We start from the raw sequence: 20,868 nt of genomic DNA, 5'->3' as shown, positions 1-20,868 counted from the left end.
AGCAGCACGTGTTGACAGGATGTGGAGAAACTGCAGCCCTCATATATTGCTGGTGGGAATGTACAGTGGTGCAGTAGCTTTGGAAAACAGTTTGGCAGTTCTTCAAAATGTTAAACATAAGAGTTATTATATAATCCTAGGTGTTCCACTCCTAGCAATTCCACTCAAGAGAAATGTACACACAAAAACTTGTACATGAATTTTCATGAGAGCATTATTCATTACAGCCAAAAAGTGGAAACAACCCAAATGCTCATCAACTTATGAGTGAATAAATAAAATATGGTATATCCATACAATGGAATAATATTCAGCCATAAAAAAGAATAAAGTACTGATACACAAGTACTAATACAGCCTTAAAAAGGAACAAAGTACTGATACAAGCTACAATATGGATGAACCTCAGAAACATTATGCTAAGTGAAAGAAACCAGTCATAAAAGACCACATATTGTATGATTCCATTTGTATGAAATATCCAGAAGAGGAAAACCCACAGGGATGGAAAACAGATTAAAGTTTGCCTGTTGCTGGTGAAGGGGAAATTGGGAGTGACTACTAATGGATATGGGGTCTCTTTAGGGGGTGATAAAATGTTCTAAAATAGATTGTAGTGATGTTTTCACAACTCTGTGAATATGCTAAAAATGCTAAAAACCCCTGAATTGTATACTTTAAATGGGTGAATCGTATAGTATATGAATTACATGTCAATAAAGCTGTTACCAAAAAAAAATTCACTGCAATACAAAAGTTAAACATCAGAGTATAAACTATAATCAGGTAAGTCTCGCATTTATTCTAAACGGTCATACCAATTAAATGAAATTTACCCTCAGTATTTATTTACTGTTGTAATACTAGTTTTGTATTGATAGCATTTATATGTTAACACAGATAGTAATGGGTCAGAAGAGCACATTCCATGGCTATTTTATGCTCTGATATAACTAAATAGCTTTGGTAAATATAGAGGTCAAAATTTAAATCTCAAATCCTGAAATAACTCTTTGGTAACTATAAGACAGATCTCCAGAATCACTGTTAACACCTGAAACTTATATAATATTGTACATCAACTATACCTCAATTAAAAACAATAATGCACCCCCCAAAAAAACCCAGATCTCCAGTAAATGTGACCTTCTCTCTCTGGGGGTTCTTTGGGCAAAGGTTACTGCGGAGGTTACATCAATTCATCATACAGCATGGAGAATTTAATAATATTCAGAATTTTCTTAGAGGGAGCTAATACAAAATTTCTAATTTAATATTCAGAAAAAGAAATGTCTGATTATACCCATTGGTTGATAATGAAAAACAGTCACCTATATATTTGGTATCACACAAACAGCACTGAACTAGGAGTCAAAAGACCTGAGGTTAAATTTCAGTACTACCTCTTCCTAGCCATGTCACCTTGAGTAAGTAACTTATCCTCTCTAAGCCTCATCTGTAATATGGGAATAATACCTGCCTTCTCTACCTCACTGGTTTGCTACAGGGATTAAATAACAGAATGTATGAAAAAGCACATGGAAAGCTTAATTCTGAAGTGCTAACAAGACATTTAGTCTCATTTATTAATAATATCATAATTATTACTATTATTATTAATAAGGGAAGATACGAGAGAGGATTGCACTGCTTATGTTAGTATTCTGCGTGTCTTGTTCCAGCATGGAATGAATGGACTACAGGGAAGGATACTGGATAGCTTCTCTCCCTCTAGAGCTTCAGAGCATTGCTTTACATTATTTTAATGAACTCAAATAGCAGACATACTCACATCAAAGTTTAGTACTCAAATATAAGTACTAAATGTTTGGGAATTATTTCACTTTGGATTGTGCATCCCTCTACTGGAGCAAATAGTCAAAAGCTGACGTTACATAAAAGAAGTCAAAGAAAACAGATGTACATAAGGCAGAGGGAAAATGAAATTTGTCGTCAGATGTGTGTTTGCTCACTTAACAGTGCAATGCTAATTAAGAGAATTTGCTTCTCTAAGAGTTGACTCAGTAATACCAACTTCAACAAACTACGGCATTCAAGGCATTATGACAGATGTTGGAGACACAAAGATAAACATGATTCCTCACCAGCTGAAGCAGACATGTACGCTGCCAACTGGAAAAGCTCAAAAACAGACTATAGAATATTTTTTTAAAGTTAAGTATTTTTTAAAATTAATTAATTATTTTGCTGCGTTTGAGTCTTTGCTGCTGTGCGGGCTTTCTCTAGTTGCGGCGAGCAGGGGCTACTCTTCGTTGCGGTGCGTGGGCTTCTCATTGCGGTGGCTTCTCTTGTTGTGGAGCACGGGCTCTTAGGTGTGTGGGCTTCAGTAATTGTGGCTCACGGGCTCTAGAGCGTGGGGTCAGTAGCTGTGGCGCATAGGCTTAGCTGCTCCGCCGCATGTGGGATCTTCCCGGACCAGGGCTTGAACCCGTGTCCCCTGCATTGGCAGGCGGATTCTTAACCACTGCGTCACCAGGGAAGTCCCCAGACTATAGAATATTGAAACAACACAATGACTCAGTCTACAGTTAATATAGTTGCACTCACTGCAAAGGAATATGCTCCAATATAGCACATTTCAATCAACTCAAAAAACAATGGATAGGGCTTCTGCCTGCCAATGCAGGGGACACGGGTTTGAGCCCTGGTCCAGGAAGATCCCACATGCCGTGGAGCAACTGGGCCCGTGAGCCACAGCTACTGAGCCTGAGCGTCTGGAGCCTGTGCTCCGCAACAGGAGAGGCTCCGACAGTGAGAGGCCCGCGCACCGCGATGAAGAGTGGCCCCTGCTCGCTGCAACTAGAGAAAGCCCTCACACAGAAATGAAGACCCAACACAGCCAAATAAATTAATTAATTTAAAAAAAACAATGGATAAAAATTTTTCTTTCCAAGCATAGGAATGATAAAACCTAAAATTAAAATTTTAATGACAACCAGAAGTCAATTTTTAATATTATATTGAATAGATTAAAACAGGCAGGGGTTTATTTCTATTATCATACAACGTTAAAATACAACATATTTAAAACTCACTTTTGTACCAGGAGGCAATCCTTCTAGCTCTTTAGGCTTTATAAATGTCCGATGCTGGGTCCTGTGATCCAGTTTCTCTTTGTAGGTCAAAAATTGTAGTCTGCATTTTGTACAACGATGAACTCCTTTCTTCTGTTTACAATAAATATTAGAAATAATATTAGAAAATAATTTCTGCCACCACAAATCCCAAGGCCTGAAATTGCTCTTAATTCTAATAGCTAAAGAATTTTAAAACCAGAATTTTACCACATCCTATCATAAATAATTCCAAAATATTTCGCTTTTTACAAGTACTTCTTGCATTAGTATTTGAGTTTCAAAAGTATTTGTTATCATACAGGCAATCAATATGATAATTATATCAATTAGATTACAATGGGACAAGTCCTATACTATTTGTAGTGTGAGTTTACTTAATTATTAATTTGAAGTATAAACTATTCAAACATATGATATCATGAAAATGAGCTATATTATACTTTTATTCTTGGAAAGATCAAATAATTTTTGTTATTTCCATTTGTTTCACAAGTTGGTAACATAAATTGAACTTTCTAAAACCAAACAAATTTAACCAGACACTCCCAAGAAAGTTATGCTATAGAAATGGTTGTATATGTCAGTGTTTGTCCAATAGAACTTTAAACAGTGATGATAATGTGCTATACTGCACTGCCTGATATGGTATCCACTGCCACATGTGGTTATTGAGTGCTTGAAATGTGGCAAGTGCAACAGAGAAATCGATTTTAAAATTTCATTTAATTTTAATTTTAAATTAATTTAAATTTAAATAGACGCATGTGGCTAGTGACTGATATTGGACGGCATGGTTACAGAAGCATAAATCAGAACAACTGATCTGAATTTACTATTTGAGAACCCCTTGACTATGTTCCTTCTGAAACCTGGTCATATTATTACTTTACCAATAGGAAACAGGACCGAAGAGAGATGTAAGGCACTTGGCTCATAGCTAGTTAGTGTTCTTTCTACTACATACTAGCAACTGCAGTTTTTTTGTATATGCTGTCATCAATTAAAATATGTATTGTACATTCATCGGTAAATTTGGAACAACGTACAAATATAAAAATGTTTTCTCTAAAGCTGTATCTCCACAGGTTCATCACTATTTGCATTTAAAACACAAATAAACATTTAGGAAAAATCAAATGAGGTAACATACATTAAAGTACCTAGCCATTACTGGTGCACAGCAGGCATTTGATAAATAAAAATTCCTTACAAAGTTCAAAGCAATAGGTAAATATAATGTACTTGTATTACTATTTTAGTTTCATCTTAAGAAGTATGGTTAATTGGATCATATCATAGGTACAGCCAACATAAACAGATTCACCTATATGTACTCAAGAGAGGGGAAAGAGGGGGGAAAAAAAACTCAGTCAAGAAGCTGATAGCAAGGTAACATGACAGAAAGTTCCCCAGATATAGGTCCCAGAAATCTTTTCTCTACCTGTACCTATATCTCATCCAGTTTCATGACTTTAAATAGTATTCATCCAACTGCCTAATCAACATCATTACTTGATATCTAACATGCACTTCAAATCAACATGGACAAAATTAAACTCTAGATTTTCCCCCATCCACCCTTAAAAAAAATCTGTTCCTTCCCTAGTCTTCCCAATATCTCAATATATGGGAACATCATTCTTGCAGCTGCTCAGGATGAAGGAATTTGGTCACTCTTAACTCTTTCTCTCACACCCCACTGATAAAACCTTTCAGCTCTACCTTCAAAAGCATAATCTTTCCACTTGTCATCACCTCCGACCACTGCCACCAGATGAGTCCAAGTCACTCACCCGCACTCTCTCACAATAGCCTCCTACCTTCTTGTTTCCACTCTTTCCTCCCAACAGTCTATTCTCTCCATAGCAGCCAGAATAATCTCTCACATGCCTAAACACTCCAATGGCTTCCCATAACACTCCAAAATCCTGACTCTGACTTACAAGGCCATATACTATCTTCCCCGCATTCTATTGCTACAACCTCATCTCCTACTACTCTTTCTCCCACTTGTTTACCATGCTCCAGCCACACTGGCCTCCTTGTTGCTTCTTGAACATCTAGATATATGCTCACCTCACTGCCTACTTACTGTTCCCTCTGCCTGGAACATTCACTCCCAGATAGCCACATGGCTTAATCCCTTATTTCCTCTGGAGAGACTTCTTTGACCACCCCACATAAAAAAACAGAAGCTACTCTTTCACCTCCTAAGCCCTGGCATACCCTATCCTCATGTATTTCCTCCCTATGGTACTTATTACCAGCTGGCATACAGATACATTCAGACATAATACATATTCTCATTCTCTCTCCCACCTGCCACTATAATGCAAATTCCAGAGAGCACAAACTTTGTTTTGCTCACTTCTGTAAAACAGTCCCTGGCATATATTAAACAGTAAATAAATATCTGTTTAATAACCAGTAAGGCAGGCAGCAAGAGACTGACAGAGAGTGCACATGAGAAGCAAGCACAATTAAACTAGTTCAAAATGTCTGCCATTCCATTCAATGAGCATTTGCCCAGAGCCCTGAGATGGGGACATTAACCTACTATTCCCTTAGATGGACTCAAGTCTTTCATATCTCTCTTATGCATGTATACCTGTGATGTGCTGAGAATAATACAGTACGTTTTTAAAATAACATGATGTTCAACCAAAAAAATGGTGACCTATTACAAGGATAGAGAAAAAAATTGTGTTGAACTTTTTGACAAGGATACTATATCTTTTGGGCGATTTGAAGGTTTTCAAGGCTATTCTGACTCTCTGTAATATCTGCCTTTAGACCTAATGTCAGTGAAGAATGACTCTGTGGTAAAAGCTTGGGCCCTAGGTCAATTTTTGGCTCTGCCAACTATTAGAGAATGTGACACTGGGCAAGGTAACTTACTTTCTATAAAGCTTTGTTTCCTTATCTATGAAATGGAAATGATCACATACCTGCTTTGTAGAGTGGTTGTAAGGATCAGACAAGATAATGCAAGTAAAAGCGCTAGTGGCTGTCGTACAGCAAGTGATTAGTACATGTTAACTGCTTGTTATTACTATAAAGATCTAATGAGGCTATTTAACACATCTGAAATCCTTCATCCTTTCTTAAAAGTTGTACAAACTGTCCTGTTAGCTCTGAAATCACTCAATACATAATAATCTATTCTTTTAAGGAAAAGGTTACAACCAAAGTCTTTAAAAAGAATAAAATGAGCCACAGACTCAACAATTCTTATGGTCTAAAATTGCCCTAATATCTCAATTACAACCTTATAATCTTGCTCAGCTATGGTTTTTGAGTCTTTTGTGAACAATTATATTCAAACTGAGAGTCTTTCCTCTATTGATTGCTGACTGTCTACCTCTTAGGTGCTCCAAACTTACAAAAAAATTGGGCACCCATGGTGTGTCAGTAGTCCCAAGACTACTCTCCGGTTTGATGATTCAATAGAAGGACTTATAGGGCTTAAAAGCTGTTATACTCACAGCTATGATTTATTACAGTGACAGGATACAGAACAGGATTAATAAAGGAAAAAAGTGCGTTGGGTGAAGTCTGGAGGATACTGGCACCAGTTTCCAAGTGCCCTCTCCCAGTGGAGTTGCATAGGACATGCTCATCAATCCCCCAGCAACTAACTGCAGCAACAGGTATGAAGTTTTTTGGTTTTGTTTTGTGTTGTTTTATTTGGTTTTCCAGGGAAGCTCTCTTTGAGTCTTAGAGCCCAGGTTTTCACGGGGTTCAGTCACCAAATCTTCAGACTCCATAAGAAAAGCAGGCATTCACCATAAACATATTTTTGCACAAGACCTAGAAAAGCTGGTACCACATGGCTCAAGGTTCTAGGCGTGTAAAACACTCATCAATTAATAACAAAGGCTCAGTTTCCAGAGTTAGCCAAGGGCTAGTTATGCAAGTATTAGACTCTTCTGAAAACATGCATATTTGAGCAGCTCAGACCTGCTGGGTTAACGCTTTCCTATATATGTGGCAAGTTAAGACATACAACTCACGGTATGAAGAGTGACTACAGATCAGGTTAAACCATTTAGGAGACAGTCCACATAGCAAGCCCATCCATCTCTTTCTTACCTTTCTAAGCATCTATTACTCCCTCCACATCTACACCTCACTCTGGAGCTTAGTAAAGCACAAGAGAAAGAATTACGTTAAAAGCTTCATAATAAAATAGAGCTACTGCTTTATATCTCGTTCTTTCTTTCAAAATCAAAGGTCAAAGGATGAAATACAGAGTACCAAGATCAGTGTTTCAAAAACTCTATTCCTAAAGAAATGTTAATATGTGTTGTGCAAATAAAGGATTCAATGGTCAATTAAGTTTTGGGAACAACATATACAATATCACTTGCTCGGAGATTTATGATCTTTAAAGCATTTTTTAGCATGTTAAAAGCTCTGAAAAATCCTATTAAAAAATAAACAAAAAACTATTCATTTTGTAAGTGCAGCCATTTACTGAATTTCTTTTTCCAGGGACAATTTTAGAGTAGAACATCTATTTGACATCTGATGGAACATGAGGGAAACTCTAGAATAGAAAGATTTTGCCAGAGTTTAACAGTGAGGTGACATACCAGGATAAAAAAATAAGCATGTTGCCATAACACAGGTGATCTTGAATGCATTTGGATATTCTATATTTATGATTTTTTCCAATTAACAACTATAAGTTGATTTCATGATTATCTAATGACTGGAACTGAAAGCAATGTTAGCACAAGTGCTGAATAAAATGGCCATGATAACGCATTCAATAATAAGGAAATGTAATGAGCTGATCAGTGAGGAGGCAAAACCTCATTACATAATCAGATTCAGTAAATTCATTGACTTCTGATTTTGGCAAATGTATGACTGCTCTTTCAAGCACTCAAGAATAGGCTCACTGTTACCAAGTTTTCAGCCCAAATAAAGGATGGTCTAATTGTGTCAGGAAAAGAACCAGCAAGCATAAAATGAAAATTCAAGGGAAAGGTGCAAGCACTAGTACTGATATTCCAGAAATTACAAAAGCAGAACTGGTAAAAGTCATCTAAGAAACAAGTTATAACCTAAACACTGTTCTTTGGCATAGTTCACATATCTAGAAATGTGTCATTGCTGTTTCTTTTGTCACTGGCTGCTACAAGAGACCATCCTGGATCACTGATGACAACCACATGTCTTCTCATAATAAAAAGTGGGCTAGGGAATTCCCTGGAGGGCCAGTGGTTAGGACTCTGCGCTTCCACTACAGGGGCCTCTGGTTTGATCCCTGGTCAGGGATCCACAAGCCGTGGAGCGGGGGTGGGGGAAGGTGGACTAGAAAGTGGAGATAAAGTTTGAAGAGAAAGAGGAAAACAGAAGATTGTGAATCCTCAATCTTATCTTCCTTAGTTCAAACTTATCCTTTTCCCTGCTCTTTAAAATCATTCCCATTCTCACCACTCTTAAACCCTTGAAATGTCCAATATAAATATTCCACTCATCTTTCTTCTTCCCCTCCACACTACGCTCCTATTTGTACCTACCTTTCAGAATTTTCACTATCCATGAGCCTCATCATCACCAGGAAGCAGACAAGGAGAAGAAGTGGAAGTTTCACAAGTATTTCAGCATAAATTATGAATTAATGGTGTCATTTGGAACAACTTTGCTTTCCTTCTAGAACAAATCTAACCGATGTTCTAAGTTTATATATATAACCTTTTCACTAAGACAAAATGAACAAATAAGAGCTGCTAAATCTTACCTGATGCTTCATGTAATGATTCATGTAGGGGGTTGCCATTCTACTAACTTTGAGGCAAAATGGACATAGCAAGTTCTTAGTATTTTCATGGGATGCTCTAAAATGAGTTTCTACATCAGAAAATGTTGATGATCTAAACTGGCAAACCTAGAAATATAAAGAAGATTTAATTTAACTTGAAAATTTGTAACTGATATGCAATTATATCAAAGTAGCCACAATAAGTCATTTGTTTAGAGTAACATGATATACTACTAATTCAGCTCTGCTGCCTATACAACCAAGGATCCTGATACTGCAAGTAATACAGATAATCTCTGAAGCAGAAAAGTTGTCTTTCAAAGTTTAGGGATATTCCTAAACATCAGTAGATTCCCTTCTTTTCATATCTACTACCCCCCATCCCCATCCTGACTTGAATTTTCAAAGTCTGACACCTCTTGACCTATAAAGTTTTTCCTGTTACATCAAACGAGGATCCTCTTCTTTGGATTTTAAATAGCATCCAGGCTGTAACAGAGGCAATTTATCTTTATCTTGCTATCTTACTGGGGACCACTTGAAATTCTGGAAAAATACTGGCCCCAAAGCCTTTAGTTGAGTTCCCCGTAACTAACAGTATTTCCGATTTCTCTAACACGTCTATATTCTTCCCTATAGGGTAAGAAAGTCAATATGTTTGTCTTTCTCCAGCAGGGCTTTTTGTTTGTCTAGCAGAGGGGTCAGCAAACTATGGCCCACAGGTCAAATCCAACCCACCCCCCACACATACATGAGTTAAACCAAGAGTTTCAACTATTGAAGAGGGTCTTCATTTTAGTAATTCATTTTTATTTAAAAAAAAAAGAACAATACTATTTCATGGCATGTGAAAATTAAACACCTAAATACACAATAAAATGTGTGTGTACCTGGCAAACATATGGCATTTCACCGGGTTTATGAGTGTCCTTCATATGTTGTAAAAGAGTATGTTCTGTTTCAAATGATAATTCACAGATTTTACAAATAGCTGAAAGTGGAAAAAAACACATTTCATCATTTTAAGGATGTATAAATCAAAGATTCAGTTTGCACATCCATAACAACAGCAACAACAAGTAATAATAATAATAGTGGTGATGGTGGTTCCAACAATTCTACTGTGGTTAACTTTGTAATGCTGTTCTAAGGACTTTACTTAGTATTAGCTTGTTTCATTCTCATACCATCACTGAGAGCTGTACTGTTAATTTTTATCCCCATTTTTTCAGATGAGGAACCTGAGGCACAGAAAGATTAATTAACTTGACTGACATCTCACAGCTGTATTAAGAGGCAGAGCTGGGATTTGAATCCAAGCTAACTCCAGACTCTGTGATTTTAACTATCACTGCAGTTACTTTTCTTATTAGAGTGTAAATGAAGACCATTAATTTTATATTTGCAAACCAGGGAATCTGAGTTTTGTAATTTACTTCCTACATACAATGCATAAGTTATGCCAAGAAAGTTTCAATTTACAAGAGGGACTTCAATTTTAGTAAGTAATTTTATTGAAAAGTTTATACAAGTTAAAATATGCTTTCAACTTTGCCCCCAAATTACAAAATCTATTTCTTACTCTTATTTTTCCATCAGAATTCTTAAGGATTCCTCATAGGTTAGATAATCAAAATCATTAATGTTCAGGATTTTAATAAAATTGTGACTTACTAGAAAACTCATGGGGAGTGTGTGTGCTCTCAATGTGACACTGCAGCTGGAATGGTGTGGGATACTGACGGTAGCAGTGCTGGCAGGTGGTGTGGTTTTCCCAGCTCTCAGTGTTCTGCTTCTCAAGTTCCAAATGATGTTTCATGTGGTTCATAAACCTATAAATGATTGTGAACAGGTTCAAATATTCAAATTTATAACCAAAGACAAATCTCACAATAAGTATCTGAACCTAAATGTTAAAAATGCAGTTGTATTACTCAAAATAACACCTCTAAAGCCATACAGTCCTCTGGAAAAGTGTGCAATTCAAATGATCACTTTCATTAAGTGCATCAGTGAACATTCTTCTTTGCATCTTTGTTTTAAAATAATCCATTAATATAGTTAATACGAAATACTGCTAATTTGCTTCCTCACCATTATTTCAGATTAAAATTTTTTTGTAAAGAAAAACAGCAGGCTTCTTTTCCATACATGAAATACTATTTACATTTTAAAATAAAATACTTAAAGGAAACTCTACCACCAAGAGCAGCTACAGAATCATGAGAGAAATCTTTTGACAGCCTTGCGATATACAATAGCTTTCAGCTGCTTAAAAGACAAATTGTTAGTATTTTTATTTGTGTCTTGGTTTCTACATGCATGTAATAGCAATTTTAATACCTATAATTACAAGAATCTTTTATTTAATGATACAGGTTTACTGTTAGCACAAACAGTTCATTTTAACTCACAGACTGTGCCCTTTGTAGCACAGTCCATTTTTCAGTTCTACATTCTGCTATGTCAGATTCCCTAAAAGGCTTCTTATGAGAAGGAACTATGACCTTTAATGGCAGAGAGTACAATATAAACAGGCATATCTATTTCAAACGGCTTACTGAAATGTTTTACTGAATTTCAAAGTAAAGTTATTTAATCAAAATTACAATCTCAAGTCTGGGTCAAATATTAATAGCTAGTCACTATGAGTCCCTAAAGGAAATAATCTTGAAATGAAGTAATAATGTCAGCAACCTAGGCAGCACTTATTACAGAGGTTTTAACATTTATCTCTTCACACCTCCAAAACACCACTTATCTTTAGAGCTGCTTATGGTACACTTTGAAATATCTTTTTTCCCCCTTTCATTTTAATATCATCTCTATTAAAATCTATTTAAAAATCCTAGTCTTGCCTAAATATTTACATATAAAGGTCATGAGCCATTAACCTTTTAGCTCACAACTTTAGTAAAATTTATTTGTATAAAATAATCTGTTAACTAGCTATCTCTCAGTTATTACCCTGCCCCCATCAGCAGCTCACACTTCTTAAGCCAGTAGATGGAGATGTGGAAAAAAGGAAACCCCTCACAAGGCTATTCTCAGAATAAAATAACCCTAACTGGTTTTGGTGACACTCGATGTAGGGAAAAATATACTACAATATGTTGACAGGGCTGAGAGGAGAAATCTTGAGCTATTAGGGTCTACCATCCCTTAAAACCACCACCTTTATCACATCAGATAATTATAATTTCTTTTTTTATGGTAGGAATAATTAAGATCTAGTCTCTTAGCAACTTTGAAGTTTATAACACAGTATTGTTGTCTATAACCATTATGCTGTGCATTAGATCTCCAGGACTTATTCATCTATAAAAAGTTCCAAGTTTGTGCCCCTAAATAACATATCCCCAATTCCCCCATCCTTGGTAACCACTGTTCTACTCTGTTTTTATGAGTCACAGAGTTTTTTGGGTTTTTTTTTTGCGGTACGTGGGCCTCTCACTGTTGTGGCCTCTCCCGTTGCGGAGCACAGGCTCAACGGCCGGGGCTCACGGGCCCAGCCGCTCCGCGGCATGTGGGATCCTCCCGGACCGGGGCACGAACCTGTGTCCCCTGCATCGGCAGGCGGACTCTCAACCACTGCGCCACCAGGGAAGTCCTGAGTCACAGAGTTTTATCGTAACATTGTTTCAGTGTTACATAGCAAATAACAATTTCTCTTCTGTTAAGCTACTGGGACCATTAGCAATTGATGGCTGGTAGGGCTTGATAAAAGGAGGTAATGAAGTGTGAAAACTCATATGAATAATATAAGTGAAAGGTCTTTGAAAACTATAAAACGCTACCATAAATGTAGCATTCACAAGTGTTTTAGGCTTATATTACAGGGTATTTCAGTGTTTTTCTATGTACTTCATTTTGGACCCAAGAATTCACCAGGAAAAATAAATGCTGAGCTTAGAAATGACCTACCTATAGAATGTTTAAGAATGCTAGTTATAAATGATGGTTTTCAAGGGTAAATATTTTTAAAAGTTTATAAGCGTGTATGTGTCACAATATAGGTACAGACATACATATGCATATATGTATCTGACCTAAGGGAAGTGCATTGATGTCTGCAATTTACTCTGGAAAGTATAAAAAACTCAGATGGATCTATGGATAAATAGATATGTAGTAATGCAAGTAGAGTAAAATATTAATGCTGGAATTGAGGTGGTAAATATATAGAGATGTTCACTGTAAAATTTTCTCAACTTTGCTGACTATTTGAAATTTTTTATAATAAAATATTGGAAAAACAATGTCAGGCTATATAGCCAATTAAAAAATACCAATCAATATATCTTGTTACTTTGTTCTTGTTATATTTCACTTAGGATGATAGATATGTAACATGCCATATAACTCAGACTGCAAAGTATAAGCTCCTAAAATTTGAAGCATACATGTATAACTCCTCAGAATTCCATTGAGAATTAAATCTCTACTTTGAAAATGTGTTAAATTATAAAATCAAAGCAGACATGTTGCACAGAACTGGTACTTCTGGGCTTCCCTGGTGGCGCAGTGGTTAAGAATCTGCCTGCCAATGCAGGGGACACGGGTACGAGCCCTGGTCCAGTAAGATCCCATATGCCACAGAGCAACTAAGCCCGTGCGCCCCAACTACTGAGCCTGCGCTCTAGAGCCCGTGAGCCACAACTACTGAGCCCACGTGCCACAACCACTGAAGCCCGCGTGCCTAGAGCCGGTGCTCTGCAACAAGAGAAGCCACCGCAATGAGAAGCCCGTGCACCGCAACGAAGAGTAGACCCCGCTCGCTGCAACTAGAGAAAGCCCGCGTGCAGCAACAAAAACCCAACACAGCCAAAAATAAATATTAAAAAAAAAAAAAAAGAACTGGTACTTCTCTAGATGATCAAAAAAAATCACTTCTTCTGTAAGGAAAATGTACTAAAATTATAAATATGAACTGTAAAAGAGAACATTAAATAAAACAAACATGGAGGAGGTAAAATTGGATAAAGTGGTTCTTCTTGTGATAGGAAAAATAAGATTCAGAAGCAGTTAAAATTTTAATAAAAATATCTCACGGAAATTCCTAGTTCAATAATAAATACAGAGAAAAGAATGATTTTCTCCTAGCTTAAAATAAATTTTGTCCTTTCTTAAGCTATCTGAAAGAAATACAACTAAAGTGGATCCAAGTGTCAAACTCCTAAAAATACAAGAAAAGATAAAAGCTTTTCAACATGAAAATCTGCCTTTATTCTTAGTAGAAAGTTAAAATTGCTTATCTAGGATGGCACAGAAAAAGAAATACAATATTTACATCTGTAGCATCCCAATTTTCAAATAGAAATAGAAATAAGTATTTACATACCTAAGATTATTTTTAAGAACTTTCAAGCAACTGAAGCATTTAAATGTTGTATAAGTCTTCTCTTCCTCATCAACAGCTCCTTCATGTCTTCCATAGTAAAAGTCACTAACTAACATAATCAATTTTCCTTTCTCTGCACCAGTCTCATTTTTATCTTCAGTACTGGAAAGTTCCACTTTAATCATTCCCAAAAATGCATTTACCATGTCTGGACAACAACGCTGAAAGAGAAAAAAATATATAAGCCTTATTTATATTTCTTTTAAAAATTAGACACCAAAAAATGATTCTGTGTTTATAACTAGGGCCAGCTCATGTGGAAAGACAGTCTCACATAGTTTTAATCACAAACAATAAATAAAAGCTACATTTTAGAAAAAGTCTGTCACTTTCTCTAGGTGCAGAAGTATATATAACATGCTATGATTTGTGTATATTAATAGATGGAAAATAAGAACATTCACGTGTGCCGGTATACGCAGGAAGAAAATCAAAGAGGATACAAAACAAGTTAATAAAAAATGATTCCTTTGTGAGTTGTATTGAAAACTAGGCAAACAGGAGTCGGGGTGAGATTTTTTCACTATATTCCTTCTTATACTTTTTGAATCATGTGACTATAATTACCCCCAAATTAAATAAACTAAAGATAACTAACAAACTTATTCCTTTCTTTTCTCTATCTATGATGCAAAACATAAAAACATCACTTGATTGTGTATCTCTACACAATATTACATAAATAGGAAACCTGAAAGCATTGTAGAAGTTACTTCTTACTTTTAAAACCAAAGCCCAAAGTCCAGTTAACAGAAGTCACACTCAGGGAGATGGAAATAGTGATAGATCAAATACAGTTTTGCCCAAGAATAAAGAGACTGTAATTGGAATTCCAGGATGCTCCTTTTCTTTATACATTTTTTTGTAAAATGCTGAATTTCAATGAAAAAATTGCCAATCTTTGAAATAGTGAGCAATAACTTTTCCTAAATAGTTTTCTTTACCTTGTATTCTTCTCATCCCTTCTTTTCTGCATATATCCTACACTACCTTTTTTCTTGCCTCGTTCCCCCCTTCCTGCCATTTATACTGGGCATACAAAAAGAATACGGACTATCTTTCCACAGACACAAAGGACACTGTAGTATCTACTAAAATATTTTAAAGTATTTTCATTAGTACTTTGAAAATTACCTAAAACCTAATTACAAGAGCTTCTTACACCAATATAAATCTAGAATTAATTTATAACAACTACGCATACTATATTCTGGATTGAGTTAAAACTATCATTTCATATTAAATGCTCCACCATTAGGAATTTATGTCTAAGTGCTAAAAATTAAAATGCAAGGCTAAGATTTTCATTGAGTAATGTGACATGCATATATCACCATGGACAAAAAATAACATAAAAAAAGGAATTAAGTTACATGAAAAATTAAGCACCTAATAAAATGCCTGCTTTACAAAAAGTTTGAAGAATGGCATGACCTAGTCAATAAAATATCCTGATTAATATATTATTTCATTAAAAATTAAAATATAATATGTAGTGTTTGTAAACTTAATTTTAATAATTTAATGATTGGGAAGGATTTTAAAATCTCTTATAAAGTTAATCATTATGAGTATCAATTTTTACTTAAGTTATATGAAAATACCAATGAGAAGATTTCTTATCTAAATATCTGGATAAACTAGCATTTACTATATATCAATCCTTAATATTTTAATATTAATATTTTCAGAGATTTGTGAATATTTTTAAAAATCAAATTTTGAAAAAGTTTTACCTTCATGTGAAATTTCAAAGGATCCAAAAGATTGAACTGAACATTGCACTTTGGACAAGATCTTAGAAGAGGTGTTGCAGTTTTATGGAGAGTTGGTGAGGTATTTGTACCTAAAATAAATTAAGGAGTTTTATGAGTCAAATTCTCCTTTTTTAACCTTAAACCCAACCAGTAATAACAGTTTTAAACTTCATCACAATTTCTGAAATTTATGTATAAATAATACAATTTCTTTTTTATACGCCAGATTCATATTTACCTTTTGATAGCAAGACAGGGGAGGATGTCACTGAAGGAGTGTTCATTAAAGACAATGAAGCACAAGGATTTATGTCAGAAACTCCTTCGGTGATCTTTGGCTTTTTTGGACTAACAACGTTTTCTTGAGAAAGAGAAGAACATTCCATTATTATAGGCGGAGAGTCTTCTAGATCTACAATGATTAAAATAGTGGGAAAGATATTTGAAATTGCTTTAGTATAGAATATTGCTTACAAATGCTACTAAAATGGCCTTACATTTAAAATTAAGTAAGAATACTTTGGAGATAAAGGTAATATAATTGAATTACCATATCATACAACTGACAATAAAGAATGACCAAAATTTATATGATCAATAGGTAGAAAGAAACTGCACAAATAACCATTATGGACTACACAGTTTGAACAATTCATGAAATAAACTTTTTATGCAAGAAAATTCTAAAGATGCTTTCAAATTAATATATAAATAGGTATCATGAAAGAAGTCGGACCAAAAAAACCCAAGCCACGCCCCCACCAAAAAAAAGGCAGAAGAGAGAATTCTCTAAAAGCTCAGTTCCAAAAAATGAATTTCTCTTCAGATGCTTCAATGCATTTGAGCTTGTAAACAAAAACAATTTATATTCTAATCTAAAAACTTAGAGAAACTCCTTAAGATACTTTAAAAAAAGTCCTAAGATATCTAATGGAAAACCAAGTTGGTTCTTTTCCCACTTAACAACCTGATGGGTAGTTTAAATTATCTATTTAACTCCTACATGCAAAGTAGAAACAACTAATCTTAAATATCTTGAATGACAATACCTCACTTATTCATATGAAAAGGTTTGGAGTTAGTATGATGGCTTTCAAACGATGTTCCCCTGAGCCTAATGGTTCTGTTTTAGGGAATTCAGTGGGCATGTCAGACAGAGAAATTCTCATTTTACTTTAAAAAAAAATGAGACTTTTACATAAAATTCTGTTTGAATAGAGATTTCATTGCTGAAAATAGTTTTGAGTTTGAAAACCATCACTTAAAGGCTAAAGAATTATGCAATTCAGGGTATTTGCAAGAGAAGTGGGGCTATTTAGGCTATAACCAGACCCAGAAAAAGTCCCTTTTGAAAATAACACACAATTGTACTTTGTGATAAAGATTCTAAAACTGCACATGTTTTAATGCTCCCAACTGTATACTAATAGGAGAAGCAGAATAGATATATGCCAGGAAAATAAGAGTATTACACCAGTGGGCTCCTCTGTCAAATCTGCGTTTCATTCTTTGAGATAACACAGAAATGATTTTTTTCCATCTTCAAGCACATGATTACTGACAGCTATATTGCAGACACTTAGGACTGATTTCTGTGTAATCACACTAACATTCTTCTCAGTTGCTTAGGTTCACTGAACAACCAATGAGTGCTGGTATTTTGGACTAGGCAACTAGTTATCTAATAGGCTGTTTTATATATAATTTTTAAAGCATGCATAAATCTCCAAGTTAAATAAAATAACTCTGAGCTCAATAGTTTTAAATTCTGATTCTTCAACTTATTTATCTGTGTTGCCTTTGGCTTGTGCTGTTCGCTATCCTCAACAGTGCCAATAAAAATCCCATTCTCCTTCTTTAAAATCAAGTTCAAATCCAGCCATCTCCAATATCCTATGATCATCCTAGACAGGAGTCCATTAATCATGCTTCTGAACATATAGTGCATATTACTATTCATAATTATCATGCTAACAATGTTTATTGTCAAGTCTTTCAATGCTTTAATGAATTTTTCACTTCTCACTTATCTCATTTGAGCCTCAAAAAAGCCCTGAGATAAACAGAGCAAGAATCAAAATTATATAGCTAAATGGCTGATTTCAGGTCTAGAAAATGAATGCATTATGTGAGAAAAATAAAAATATCTATTTTAATAATATGAGAAAATTGAGGTGTAAAGAGGTTAGGTGATTTAATAAAGGCTACAGAAATATTTAGAATAGAGGCTCAAGCCTATATCTTCCTAATCAACTATAACCCTATTTACCATTAGGGCAAAGTTCCACTCTTTGCAGTATAACAACTTAGAGAGAGAGAGAGTGGAAGCTTCAAGAATTCAGATTTTTTCTATGAATAAAGACTGTGTGCATTATAAAATCAGATTTCAGACATCTATTTCATCTTATTTATTTTGGTTCTTGGTTATTTTACTCACTAGATAAGTGGCGCCTAGATAAGTGATTATCAAACCAAATATTATCAAGGGAAAATGTTTTTGGCGCACATATTACTATAAATTTCTTTCTATTTTGGTTTTGTAAATATATACTAACTTGTGAGTAAACAATTTAAATATTCACAAAAATTTTTGTGTACCTTTCTCCAGTTAGTGAAATACATCAAATTTGCTAACACAGAAACAATAATTGCTTTGATAACAGGGAATTTCTCAACTAGATAAAACTTCATGGCATACTATTTCAGGTTAATGAAGAACTTTGTTATGGTATACAATCAAAGAACTGTAATTCTTCTTTAATTGGAAATTTTCATTATTCCTTCAATGCATATTTACTGAGTAGTTACTATGTGCAAATCACTTATTTCTTTAGTATTGCCATTTTATACTACTACCCTATAACCATATTTAACTATCACATCTACAATATTAATTTTGATAGAAAGACTCTAGCCTATTAAGAAATCAACTATAACCATGCATTTTTTCTCATACTAATTACCAAGTAATTAATACTTTTTTTTTAAACCATAGTATTAGGGTATCAGGGGACTTCCCTGACTCACAGAAATTATATTAAGATTTTTCAGTGCATGGCTGGCTCCAAGTGAGAATGAGCTCAAAGAATATGTTAGCCAACTTAATAAAAAGAAATAAAATATTCTATCATTAAATACGATTTTATATAAAATCACCCAAGAAAGACATTCAGGAATGATTAGCTTCCATTTTACAATATATGAAAAACATAGCATGAAGATACAGGCTTCAAAATAGAAATCCATCGTATATATATATTCATCAAGTCTCTTTTTATTATATTTATAAAAACTGCCAAACCAAACCTCCTATATAAATTGCTGTTCCATCTTGGCATAGTGGTATTGAATCCTGGGTCAAGTCTAACACCAGATCTGAAGAATCATCCGATTCATCTTGTGATGAAGTCTTTATAAAATCCTGTAATAAGTTATAATTATTTCGTTTTACAAAGTTTTATAAAGGTAAATTTAACTATGTCAATACTATAAAGATAACCTTAATGATTCAATTACTAGTAAGTTATAAAACACAAAGATATTTATTACTTGCTGTCAAAATCAGCATCTACTAGGTAAAGGGTACATGAGAACTCTCTGGATTATTTTTGTAATTTTTCTGAAAATCTAAAGTTAGTTTTAAATAAACAGTTAACATTTAAAAATAATGATATTACTAGCAAAGTAGAGGTTATATTTTGGTACAACTTTTCTGCAAGAAAATTTTGGGAGTATCTATCAAGGGCTTTAAAAAGTTCATATCCTTTGATCCAATTATTCTAAATAGTCCATTTCCAAGACTTTATGCTAAGGAAATGAAAATATTTAATGGAGAATTATTTATAATAGCAAAAATTAAAAACCTGTATGTCCAACAATGGTGGAACGGTTAAATAAATTAAATAATAGACTATCATGCAACATTAAGTTTTTCAGAAACAGCCAATGACAAAGAAATGTTTCTAATATAAAGTTCAGTGGAAAAAAGAGGACCAGACACCTGTGTATAAAATATAGTCCTGATTGATGTACTCTATATACCACACTAACCATCTGCAGAAAACAAAATTCTCTTCCGTTTCTTTTCAACCCCTGTCAGGCTCTGCACCAAACCCCATACATACTACCTTTATCATGGGAATATAAGGATCCTGCTTGCGTGTTTTGTGCTTACAAGTTGAGAGAGACAATCATGTATTAAGAATTTTACTTTGCTATTAAGTTTTCTGTTGACAGAGACTTGTTATGGAGACAGATATTGAAGTGACACAAACCATTCTATTCCTAGAATTTGAGGCATTAACAGGCAGATTTCTGCATTTGAGCTTTACCATGTATTATATAAAATCAATAATAGCTATATGACTTAATTGTAACCAAGCACAATCTAACTACAAGGTAAATATTTTCTCCAAATATTTGCACTTAAAAATGGAAAATATTTACTAGCAATTCCCAAAATAGTTCTTTAACAGAAGTTCCTCCAAACAAACTTAACACTTTACTTTAAATCCTTTCCTAGGTGATAACTCTGGTCAATTAAGTACCACCATTTCAGAGAGCAGATATATTATTAAACAAATAACTTGTTAAAATAATTCTCCAATTGGGATTTTTTAATATCTCATAAAGTAGTTCAGAAAGATACCAAATACAATGGTAAGGTACAAAAGGTGATAGACTAGGATTCGGAAGACTTGTCCATTTATTTAACTATGGAACCTTGGGTAAGTCACTTATGAGATTCAAGTTATTCCTTTGCAGCTGAAATAGTAGCCACCAATTATTGTCTGTTTAAAATGTACTTGCCTCTTTCACAGTACACACGGTCCCAGACTT

At 34.5% G+C, this 20,868-nt stretch overlaps 1 protein-coding gene across 1 annotated transcript in view; it reads right to left on the bottom strand.

The window, feature by feature from the left end:
* ZNF280C (zinc finger protein 280C) overlaps positions 1-20,868 on the bottom strand; it is a 65,592-nt gene that overhangs the window by 12,307 nt on the left and 32,417 nt on the right. Inside the window, exons 7-14 of the mRNA XM_022561523.2 lie at positions 19,336-19,450; positions 16,268-16,441; positions 16,009-16,118; positions 14,213-14,433; positions 10,546-10,703; positions 9,762-9,862; positions 8,851-8,997; positions 3,057-3,188 (exon numbers count right to left, since the gene is read on the bottom strand). Of these exons, the coding sequence (XP_022417231.1) occupies positions 3,057-3,188; positions 8,851-8,997; positions 9,762-9,862; positions 10,546-10,703; positions 14,213-14,433; positions 16,009-16,118; positions 16,268-16,441; positions 19,336-19,450 (1,158 nt within the window). The remainder of the gene's footprint in view (positions 1-3,056; positions 3,189-8,850; positions 8,998-9,761; positions 9,863-10,545; positions 10,704-14,212; positions 14,434-16,008; positions 16,119-16,267; positions 16,442-19,335; positions 19,451-20,868) is intronic.

The sequence above is a fragment of the Delphinapterus leucas genome, chromosome X (assembly GCF_059928025.1).
Source record: "Delphinapterus leucas isolate spDelLeu-1000000601 "Yukka" chromosome X, BTC_Dleu_Yukka2, whole genome shotgun sequence".
Classification (NCBI taxonomy): Eukaryota; Metazoa; Chordata; class Mammalia; order Artiodactyla; family Monodontidae; genus Delphinapterus; species Delphinapterus leucas.
This window is presented reverse-complemented; position numbering and strand designations above follow the sequence as displayed.